This window comes from Leptinotarsa decemlineata, unplaced genomic scaffold (assembly GCF_025532065.1).
Source record: "Leptinotarsa decemlineata unplaced genomic scaffold, Ldec_3_MD MMD2_P_RNA_scaffold_7, whole genome shotgun sequence".
Taxonomy (NCBI): Eukaryota; Metazoa; Arthropoda; class Insecta; order Coleoptera; family Chrysomelidae; genus Leptinotarsa; species Leptinotarsa decemlineata.
In genome coordinates, this window is record NW_027412534.1 from 1058176 (window position 1) to 1070254 (window position 12079).

Here is a 12079-nt window from a genome sequence, read left to right on the forward strand (position 1 = left end):
GTAGTGAAAGGCTTCATCGGTATATAAAATATTTTTTAGGAAATTTCTATTGTTTAAATATTCTCCTTGGGCCTATAAACAATATTCCAGGCGTCTTGCTTCGTCGCCTTCTTGAAGTGTGCGTAAAAATTTTGGCTTGACAGGTTTAATATTCTTCGCCTTGAGACATCTCCGAATAGTTTCTCGTGGAATATTCAAATCTAAAGTGGCATTCCTTATACTGGCGTTAGGATTATTTCCGAAGTAATCTAAAATGATTTAATCATTCCTGTCATTCCTGTTTCGTCTTTGTACAGGATTACTTTTTAACATCATTTTTGATACTGCACCAGTTTCATTGAATATTTTATTTATTTTATTTACCGTACCGCAGCTAATACGAGGATGATCTGGATGTCTCTCATTAAATATTCTACAAACCTCTCTAGCACTTCTAACGTCATCTCCCGACAGGCGTACAATTTCAATTTTCTCTCTTACACTCAATCTTGCAGCCATGACACAAAATAATTCGAAGAACTGTAAGGTAATATCATTTCCATGGCAACTAAGATTTAAATTGAAATATTAGGTCTTAGTTTTAGGTAATTTGCATGAAAACTTGAATGTAATTAATTCCGTTATTTTCATTAAAAATGTTTACACTATTTGTTTTTTTTTTCATCTGACGGCACTTTATTGTTGAAATCATAAAAAAAAATATTCTCATGGCTTTATCTGTTGATATAGGGTGTTTTTTGTAACTGTTAGCTGTGTGAGTTTTCGAATTTTTGAGTTGTCATAAGTTTGTTAATAATGAATATTTTTTCATGAAATTTTGGTCACACCTGTTAAGAGGCACTCTGAATCCAGTGGCGTAGTGATTTTTTCATTAAAAAAATCGCTAATAAAAAATCCCGATTTTCGACTAAGAAAAAATATCGTAGTATGCCCTGAAACTTTAATAAACATTTCAAATTTTCTCCCAAGGTAGACCTTTTAGTACTTGACATTTCAAAAAAAAATTATTGAAATCGGTTTACAACTTTCAATTTTAGGGGGGTGTTTCCATTAAAAATGGATCACACTGTATATAGAAGACATGATACGAAGGATCACTAGAGCTTTCAGGGATATCCTAGAGGATATGCTGAAACGTGTAGAGAATTCGTTTTAAAAAAGACTGACATTATGTGTTGCAGAAAATGGTCGCAATTTTAAACATCTTTTGGACTCCTCTATTCAATGAAAAATTTATGCGTTATTGTTCATATTTGAAAAAATTTGAGTAAGTGAACTCAGTCGGCCGATACTCGATAAAAACCTATTCAAGAAATACTTTATTCTGAGATTTTCACTAAACAGTTCCTCAGATACGCAACACGTGTTTCGTTATCCAACAGCTCCTTCAGGCGAGTCTATGCTAACTGAATAGTTACAGACATCTGTACACCGAATTATATCACCACCCATCACATCAACAGAAAATTTGATATTTAATATTTTCGGTTGACAGAGGAAACTGCAGACGACTAGCACTGACAAAATCATGAACAATGATGGGAATGGACACAAACACTGGAACTGAAGTGTCACTGATAAATTCTGACAAATATGAAAATGAAATGTAATTGCAATTTTCGAAACACATTGAGCTTCACCCCAAAATTAGTTTATCCGACATTTTTATATTCCTCCTGTTCTCATAAACTGAAATTAGGAATATAACGTTCAAGTTTGGCGAGACAATATAGAACAAGGATATGAAAGGAAGAAGGCAAAACTGAATATTTTTAACCCAGTTATAAATAAAGCGTGCTATAATGTTAAATACTACTTTGTGGCGAATGGATATTTTGGGAGGTGTTGTTTAAAGTTCAGAAAATTTCACAGAACGATGAAGCTTTAAATAACCATGCTGTTTTTACATTTTTATCAAGCGTGTTTGTTTCGTACCGTGTCGAACCAGCCCTGAAAAATATAGGTGATGAATTTATATCTGACCTGTTTCAGGTAGATTCATTCTTTAGAAAGTGGGCAAACAAGTAGGTAATGTGTTAGAGTATAAAACAGTTGTAATTTAGAAGTAACTTTTAGTTTACGCGTGGGGAAGTTATTGTATTGCGAAACACATGTCGCGGTTTTTGCATACAATAAACTGTATTAATCAGTTTGAATATGGATTTTCATCAAGTATCGGCCAGTTCTATTCCACACTACAATTGCCAAATGTCTGGTTAATTCATTCGTAGAAAAGCATACAGGGCTTTTCATGATGAGCGTTAGTTAGCCGTTTCTGATAAACTATTCAACGGATCAACCTGAAAATTTCACAGTATGCATAAATCAATATGACCTACATGCCTAAAATATTTCAGACGAAGCGGCGTTGTCGCTTCTACTATAAAGTAGCGGCTTCTTTGATTTTTCAAATGGAACACCCCGTATATAATATCATATTATGATTCACTATCGCTTTGTCAACAAATTCATATACTATTTCCCTATACCCATCTATTACCGTTTAGAAGATATACATTAATTTCAATATTTTTTTTACCAAACATGAACTTATATAAATGCTGATAATCTTGAACTCTCTTGCACTAAAATGATCAAATTTGAAATGGAGTGGAGTGATACTATGAGGATCTTCACTCCGAGTCATTCATATTTTCATTTGCCTCATACAGGGTCTTCAAAAAATGCAGATACTTTGATCTCATGAAAAAATGAGTGGAACTCAATTTTTTCAAATGGAACATCCTGTATATTTCAACATTTTTGAGCTCTACATCCAATTTTAGATTAACTTTGTTCAGATAATAATATTTCTGTTTTGAACCGTTTTCGAGATAAACTGTTTCAAACGGAAACTGACGTGGTTTTCTTGCTCGTTTTTTTGAATTCATCACTTATTTTGGATATTCAACTTTTTTTTATACTCAGTAATATTTCTTTTTGATCAAGTTTTTCAACTGTCTCAGATCAGTCAACTCGAAATTGGTATGTACCTATCTTAGAAAAAGTTTGTATACATTGAGGTATTGGTCTCTAACGTACAACAGTACACATTAATATTTTTTAATAGTGTGCTTTGGAAAAATAAATAAACCAATTATTTAACGTCAGACTTTCGTTGGTGGTTTTGACTGATTGTGATAGCTACCAATTATAATAGAATAATGTCAAGATTAGGTTACAATAATGAAGACTTCTTGAATTTATTAATAATTTATGGTGAGTGCAATAGAATTGCAAGTAGAACATGCCGAGTATTTCATGAAAGATATCCACAACTTCCGAAGCCGAATAATAATGTGATAAATCGACTACTAAAAAACTGTAGGTTGAATGGAACCTTCCGTCCAAAAATCATTCTTAAGAAGACTAAAGTGGATGATGATGACAATGGTATAACAGTTTTGGGATACTTTCATGCATTTCCAAATGCTTCTCTGCACGAGGCCGAAAGGGGGATAGGTATACCCTACGTGACAATTTGTCGAATTCTTAATAAGCATAATTGGCATCCCTATAAGTTCTACTGTGTCCAACATTTGAAAGAGACTGATTTACCTCGTAGAGTGGAATTCTTTGAATGGTTACTTGTCAAGACTCAAGAGGATGAACATTTCCTTGACAATATCATATGAACAGATGAGGCCAAGTTCACGAAAAATGGAGTTTTCAATAGACACAACAGTCATTATTGGGCGCCAGAAAATCCCCATGTTGTCCGCCAAAGGGGTTTTCAAGAAAGATGGCAATTCAATGTATTTTGTGCCATAAAGAATGAGTCAATTTTTTATATCGAGTTTTATGATGATAATTCGAATGCATCAAAATATGAAGATTTACTGAGGAATGGAATTCAAATGATTTTAAATAATAGACCAGTAAGAGAACGTGTACGGTACCAAATGGATGGTGCTCCACACCATAATTCTCATTCAGTCAGCGAAGCTTCAACCGAAATCTTCGAAGACAGATGGATTGGTTATAATGGACCTTTTCGTTGGCCTCCTAGAACACCAGATGGCAATCCATTAGATTATTTCGTGTGGGGTTTCATTAAAAATATGGTTTACTCTACTCCAATGACAACAATGGAAGATATGAAATTGAGAGTTACAACTGCTTTCAATAGTTTGACTCCAGACTTGATCAGAAGCGCTACACATGACAATCTTTTGAAGAGATTACATGTTTGTTTAAGTAGAGGTGGAGATGTGTTTGAACATATTCTGAAATACACTGACGATTAAATTAACACATTAATTTATGGGTTTATTATTTTCAGTTCGTATTTTAGCGTTAATAAAACTATTGTTTGAAGAGAAGTTTCATTCGATGGTTTTACAAAAATGAGTGATGAACAAGGAAACCATGTCAATTTTCGTTTGAAACAGTTTATCTCGAAAACGGTTCAAAATAGAAATAGTATTATCTGAACAAAGTTAATCTAAAATTGGATGTAGAGCTCAAAAATGTTGAAATATACAGGATGTTCCATTTGAAAAAAATTGAGTTCCACTCATTTTTTCATGAGATCAAAGTATCTGCATTTTTTGAATACCCTGTATGAGGCAAATGAAAATATGACTCGGAGTGAAGATCCTCATAGTATCACTCCACTCCATTTCAAATTTGATCGTTTTAGTGCAAGAGAGTTCAAGATTATCAGCATTTATAAAAGTTCATGTTTGGTAAAAAATATATCGAAATTAATTTATATCTTCTGAACGGTAATAGGTAGGTATAGGAAAACAGTATATGAATTTGTTGACAAAGTGATAATGAATCATAATATGATATTATATACGGGGTGTTCCATTTGAAAAATCAAAGAAGCCGCTATTTTATAGTAGAAGCGACAACGTCGCTCCGTCTAAAATATTTTAGGCGTGTAGGTCATATTGACTTATGCATACTGTGAAATTGTCAGGTTGATCCGTTGAATAGTTTGCCAGAAACGGCCAATTAACGCTTATCATGAAAAGCCCTGTATAGTAATGAGTTGGAAAGAGACAAACATTTAAAATTTGGAATAAAATGAATAGCACCAATTTTCTGATCGATTCGGCCGTTACTTGATGAATTCACGAATCATAGATTTTATGGCAAGTTCATAAATTTATCGAAGGTTCAGTTCACAGACACTGAAAATGTGTTGATAGAAAAAGGTTTCGAATATATCATTGGAAATGAATATAGACTTACAACTTTGAAATTTTGGGGATAGAAACTGAAATAGCATTAGGATGGTCATTGAATAGCAATAATAGCAAACACCAGGCGTCACATATCATAAAATCAGAATTGTTGAAACGAGGTAGTTTTACGAATGAATTGAAACTTGTGAAATCAATACGCTATTGCTATTGACCGAATCGACTGAGTCAACAAAACTCTTGATTTTTTAAATTTAGGAAATTTTGAAATGCTGAAACGTGATCCAACAAATTCTTTCCAAAGACAAGTGGACGAATTTTTAAAAAATTCAAACATACTTTCTACTGAAAGGGAAAAGTTCAAACTAACATTGATGAACCCCCAAATGCCTAAATTATATTCACTTATAAAATTGCACAAACCGAGTTATCCAATTAGACCAGTGGTTTCCTTTGTCACTGCACCATCAGTGTAATTATCGGAAAGGCTAATCAATATCATCTTGAACCATTGTAATTTCCAACCAAAATTCAGTCTACGGAATTCATATGACTTTGATGTGCATAATCTATTTCCCAGTATACCTGCTGATGATACTATTACTTCAGTAATAGAATCATTTCATCAAGCATGTATGTATATCAAACATTTTCTTAACAAATCTAAGTTGAAGCAATACATGAAGCATGTATGTAATAGACATATTAAAATAAGTTTTACTAAAAAGTTCCCTACTGTTGTGCTGAAATTTAGTCAAGTTGCATATGTTCATCGTCATCTTTCTTATCATCCTTCTTGGTGGTCTTATCCTTGACCTTATCTTTATTTTCAGCAGATTTACCGGCTTCAGTAGAGGATCCGCTACTTTCCAACGCCTTCATAAAATTCGCCATGTTGCCCAGGGCTGCTGCGGTCACGGCTTCAGTATTGACAGCAAATTGAGACACTATTGGACCGAGTTAACCAGATTCTAGAGCACTGGAGAACTGAGATACAAACTGTGGTGAAGCCAATGTGGATCAAAGAGCTTGTTGTGGATAACCATCAACTGCAGGTAGATGACCTTGTAATTGTTCAAGGGTTGCGGGGCTACTCAGAATACCAGACAGTGTCTCAGTATTTGAAGCAGTTGATATATTCACTGATTGCTGTTGAGTGTCATCAGCACTTGCTACTGGTGAAGAAAGTCCAGACAAGAAGTTTTGTAAGTCTGACAGCTGAATTGGATTAGCAAAGGAAGAGGGTGAAGCAGTATCAGGAGTTCTGGTAATAGTTCTAGGTTTACGAGCATCAGGAACAGCTGTAGGAATTGACCTCTGAGGTGTGGTTAGACCTACTGAAGGGGTTGTTGGATTGGCAGCAGCTGTAGTTGTCGGAGTACTCGGAACTGTTGTGCGGTGAGTTATTGCTGGTGTGGTATTGGTACGAGCACTACCACTATTTGGATCCCTAATCGTTCCTAGAAGACTGGACAAACCACTCACTTGACCTACACCATTTCCAAAGAACTGCATCAGCTACGACTGAGACATATTATTCAAAAGGGATTGTAGATCTTGATCCGGATTTGGTGTAGCTTGGACATCACTTGATGAATCATTTAACAGTTCATTAATTCTTTTGCAGTTATCGTCATCCTTATCCGTCTTAGGCTCCTGCAACCAGAAAAAGAACTTCTTATCAGAAGACTTGAATTTCAACAAGTATGCCTTGCCTGTGATACACTGAGGGACCGTGACGTATTCACAGTCATCAGGAAAGATCATCAAATCATCTTCGACTACTCCTGTGGTTCGATCCTGCCAGCAAAAATGCATCAAAGATTCCTCAGTTTGATACACATACAATAACCCTTTACGTTTATCTGATGTCACTATTTTTCCTTTCAAATTCAGTTTTCCTGCTCGTACTTTTATTAAATATTTGTTTCCACCAGTTGAACCTGGACCCGCAGCTGCGCTACCAAACAAAGCACCTCCTGCTGACATTTTTAGATCTTGTAAAAACTCCCTTTTTTGCAAGAAATTAGATAAATTTCCTAACTACAAGAGAGCAAAGTCTCTTTACCCCAATAAAAACGGGAATAACAAGAACGGAATTCTAAATTCTACAAGTCATAACAATTGCTGACTTTTGACAGAATTATTAGATAAAATTAGAGTGAACCTAACCATAAAAGAAAATTATTTTCAATTTTACAACGAAATGTATTCCTCCTCAAAAGGTTTAATTATGAGATATGCATTAAAAGCCCCTTACTTACAGAAATTTTCATTGATAATCTAGAAAATTCGATCTTTAACCATCTTCTGTTTAAGAATTTCTTGTATTGGCATATATATATATGGATGACGTCCTATTCGGATATTACCTACTATACATTACGATTCTACCCATCATTATCAACATAAAGTAGCAGCTTATAATAGCATGATTCACAGATTAGTCAATGTTCCTCTTTCAAATGATAATTTCAATATCATCAAACAAATTGCGGTTAACAATGGGTTTAAAGCCGAATTAATAAACAAAATACTTGCCAAGAAAGTCTACGCAAAAGCGATTCGAGACGTTTTTCCTATTGATAGGTAGATAATCAAAATTATAGAGCTTTAACGTATTTTGGACAACCAACGGAAAAAGTGGCTTCATTTTTTAGGAAACGAGGTATTAAAATTGCATATAGAACAAGTAATACGTTGGGAAAGTTGGTTAAAAATAATAAAGAAAAAACATCAAAATTTGAGAAATCAGGAATATATTAATTAAAGTGTGTATATATTGGTCAAACTGGCAGGACATTCAGGAATCGAATCCAGGAACATCATACGAGTTATGTAAATAAGAAAACAAATTCAACATATTCAAATCATTTTCTAGAAGAAAATCATATCTTCAACGAAGAGTTCAAAACTTTGAACATCGAAAAAAAAGATTTGAAACTGAATCATTTGAAAGCAATGGAAATTAATAAACTGAAAAATTCAAACAGTCTAATGAATGACAAAACTGGATTTAAATATAGATCACCATTATTGAACTTGTTTTCTTAAAAACCGAAAAATAATTATTATTGAAGTAGGTAATATGCTTCAGGTGATCATAATTGAACAAGTACCTTAGGTAGAGGTTCAGGTAATTTTTTGAAGGTAGTCTCAATTATGGTTACCTGTAGTATATAAAGTAAGAACAACATAAGAAATATAATGTAAGTAATATAATGTAACAACAACTTGAAGATAGATAGATAGATAGATATTTATTGGCTACGTTATATACATGAAATATTTGTAGCAAGTCAAATAGGAACATATTCACACTCGTGTTCTTGAAAAATTCATATAAATATACCCACACACACATATATACACATATACATACACATATACACACATATATACATGTATATAGAAACATACACTGTCGTAAAACAACTAAAACTAATACTTAAAAATATACAAGTCATTTCAAAAGTTCAGTAGTTGGCGTACTCATATATTCGTCAATCGAATAAAAACAGTTTTGTATTAATAAATTTTTTATTGTCACTTTAAAGTTTGCTGGTCCTAGTTTCTTAATTTCCGCTGGTAGTTTATTATATATATCCAAATCGAGCGAATTTTTTTTTGATATTTCTAGTCTAAACCTCCTATTCAATAGAGAATCGCCATGCCTAGTGTTATAATTATGGTTTGAACTATTGGAAAAAGTACAGGTTACTTGAAAAAGCTACTGTGCCAGCGAAACATGTTGTGATATATTTTTCAAATAAAGTTTGTGGAGATCAAATCGTGAGGTGTAGTTTGTGAAAAAAAATAGCATCAATGTATAGGACACAACACTCTCTATGGATCAGTATATGCGACACAGTAGCATTAATATTCATTGAGATATGGAGCTACAAAAAACACGACATTGAAATGGATGAAACATTTATAACAACCTAACATATAATATAACAGATAAGAACCTAACTGAACCCAACCTAACTTAACAGAGCCCAAACATAATGCATTCATGATCTAACACCAAACAACACTGTTTCAAGCTGTCATAGGTCTCATCATTGGTGCTAGCTCGAACCAAAAAAGCATTTTAGCCCGGCCTGGATACCGGCGTGATTTTTTTTAATGGCAGAACACAATCACTACAAGAACACCCTTGAGGCGCTCTCAGAGCGGTGCCTGTGCAAAAGTAGCGATTCACATTGGATTTGAATCGCTGGAGATCAAATCCATTGGAAAAAACGTTTGCAGAAAATTTATTTCACATACTCGCAGTCGTCACCACAATTTAATATCACCATCAGATGTTAGAACGGCAAAACCATCACTCAGTACATGTTTCGAACGCATATAGGTTCATCATCAGCTATTTATTTAAAATTATGGAAAAGAGAATATTTTATGGCGAGAAGAAAATTGTCGCATGTTAACAATGAAACAAAAGGTTACAGTTCTCCAGATGAGAGAGTTCTTAAAGAATGAAGTTCGAGGTGTACTGAGTTCAACTTCAAAACGATGAGCAGCCACAGTCCGTCCCGTATTTCTGATATGTACCGCTTTTAGTGGAATTAAATGTGCCAGGTCACTTGAAAACTTCCCTTGAAAGTATCTATGGAAGAGAGACAAATCTTCAACCTTTCTTTGATGTTCCAGACTGTTCCAGGCTATCAAGGTTGCACGTGACGTTCGCGTCTCTTATCAGGCGGGTGGCTCTTTTCTGGATGGTTCCAGCAACTTCAGGGTACGTTTGGTGGCAGAGCTCCATACATGAGAACAATACTCCAAAGAAGGTCTGATCTGAGTTTTATAAAGCATTAAAAGTTGCTGGGATATGTACAGTTTTCTGGTTCGGAACAGTGTTCCAAGCTTTTGAGAAGCAGCCATTGCAATTGGCTTGTTTCATGCTATGGAAAATGATACTGTTTTGCTTATAGACTGATCGAGTTAAGAGTATATTATACTTATCAAGCCTAATCGGTCCCAAAATCCCTTTATATTTGCAGAAAGAAGAACAATTCGAAAAGTAAGAATTTAAATTTGCCGCGTGTCTGTTGACCAATAAAATTGATCGTGTCTAGAGCGGGGTTGCCAAGTGTATTGGTTTTCAATATCTAATCACTAATCTGATGGTCCAGTTTGACAGACGCCATTTTTGTTGTTATTGTTGTCAACTCGGTGTGAATACAACTGTAATAATTATCTAATTGAAGAACGTATTTTTGTAAAGGGTAGGTCTCAGCGGGTGCCTATTTTGCTGTATATTCCGCGTCATTAGTTTACATTCCGAAAAATATTTTTTCAGGTTATTTTTGGATTGATATGTTCTGGAGTAATTCTACATTTTACTGTACATATTTTTGCTTCTCTTCTCAGTCACCATACTGCTCCTTGGCCGAGATAAAATGAAAATTAAATCAAAGCTTTCCATTTGTTTGAAGGTGATTGACAATGTTTCGTGATGAATTTCACTAGTTCGGACTTCCATTGTCTACTATATAAAATGATTTGAAATCCCTGAAACAAGTAAAAAAGAATAGTTGAAAATAACAATTATATTAAGCAACAATAAACCTGAAATGAAGTGATAGTGAAATAACCTACAAGTAAAAAATATAATAATTGAATAAATAAAAATTAAAGGAATGAAAAAAGAAAATAATAAAAAAATAAAAAAGTGTAGAGATTCCAAGTCACGTTAGTTCACGACGTTTCGATTGTTGGTATCTACAATTGTCTTCGGGTGATGACTGGACTGATTCCTCCGAGAGATGACTATTTTATAGGTCGTTGAAAATACTTTCACTTTCTCTACTTTCCATTTTCCGCTTCACTGACCAACTCCCGCCAAAACGGTCATCTCTCACGGAATCAGTGAAGCGGAAAATAGAAAGCAGAGAAAGTGAAAGTATTTCAACGACCTATAAAATAGTCATCTCTCGGAGGAATCAGTCCAGTCATCACCCGAAGACGATTGTAGATACCAACAATCGAAACGTCGTGAACTAACATGACTTGGAATCTCTACACTTTTTTTATTTTTATTATTTTCTTTTTTCATTCCTTTAATTTTTATTTATTCAATTATTATATTTTTACTTGTAGGTTATTTCACTATCATTTCATTTCAGGTTTATTGTTGCTTAATATAATTGTTATTTTCAGCTATTCTTTTTTTAATTCATTCTTTTTTACTTGTTTCAGGGATTTCAAATCATTTAATATAATAGACAATGGAAGTCCGAACTAGTGAAATTCAAAGCTTTCCATTCTCCGATAAAGACAAAGTCTGAAATGAATGTCATATAAATAAAAGGGACCTACTAAATATACCACCTACGGTTTCAATTTTTCATTCTTCATTTCGGTACCAAATGCAAATTTTTCAAGTAAAATTCATCGATCATTTCAAAATCGACTCTTGGTAAGTTGTCGGTAGTCAGCTTCAACAAAACTAAGCTGAACATTCATTTTGAAATTATTTTAATTTCAGTAGAAACTACTGACATTAGAAAGAGCACATTGTCGCATACACTACAGACCGAGAGCGCTGGCTAACTTGTTGACAATATGGCTAATATACCAGTAACGTTGAATTTCTTATTTTTGGTAAGTGGCATGAATGCATAGTTGATTTATTTTATTAGGGTTCATGAGCATTCGAAAACTATTTGAAAATACAGCTCGTTTAATTCTATTTGGAATGTAATGAATAATTACAGAAAATTTTAATTGATCGTTCATTTTCTCAGGAAAATGGAGTACCCATATTACAATTTATTGGTTTATTCGGCATTGAAAATGTATGTCATACCGGATCGGATCATCGAGTTTAGTTTGTATTTGTTTTAAATGTGTTTTTAGAGAGATATTTGAATATTAATATGGTGCATTCCTGTGCTGATTTTAATTGTGCGGGAAGG

At 33.8% G+C, this 12079-nt stretch overlaps 3 protein-coding genes across 4 annotated transcripts in view; 1 reads left to right on the plus strand and 2 right to left on the minus strand.

The window, feature by feature from the left end:
- LOC111512527 (uncharacterized) overlaps positions 1-6109 on the plus strand; it is a 110579-nt gene extending 104470 nt beyond the window's left edge. Inside the window, exon 14 of the mRNA XM_074170169.1 lies at positions 5987-6109. Within this exon, the coding sequence (XP_074026270.1) occupies positions 5987-6007 (21 nt within the window). The 3' untranslated portion in view covers positions 6008-6109. The remainder of the gene's footprint in view (positions 1-5986) is intronic.
- tn (tripartite motif containing protein thin) overlaps positions 1-12079 on the minus strand; it is a 132061-nt gene that overhangs the window by 39375 nt on the left and 80607 nt on the right. The gene's annotated exons all lie outside the window — the stretch shown is intronic.
- LOC111513412 (regulatory particle non-ATPase 13) lies at positions 4897-7142 on the minus strand. Its single transcript, XM_023169616.2, is given in 1 exon segment — positions 4897-7142. A coding segment is annotated over 1 exon segment (1239 nt). The 3' UTR covers positions 4897-5903.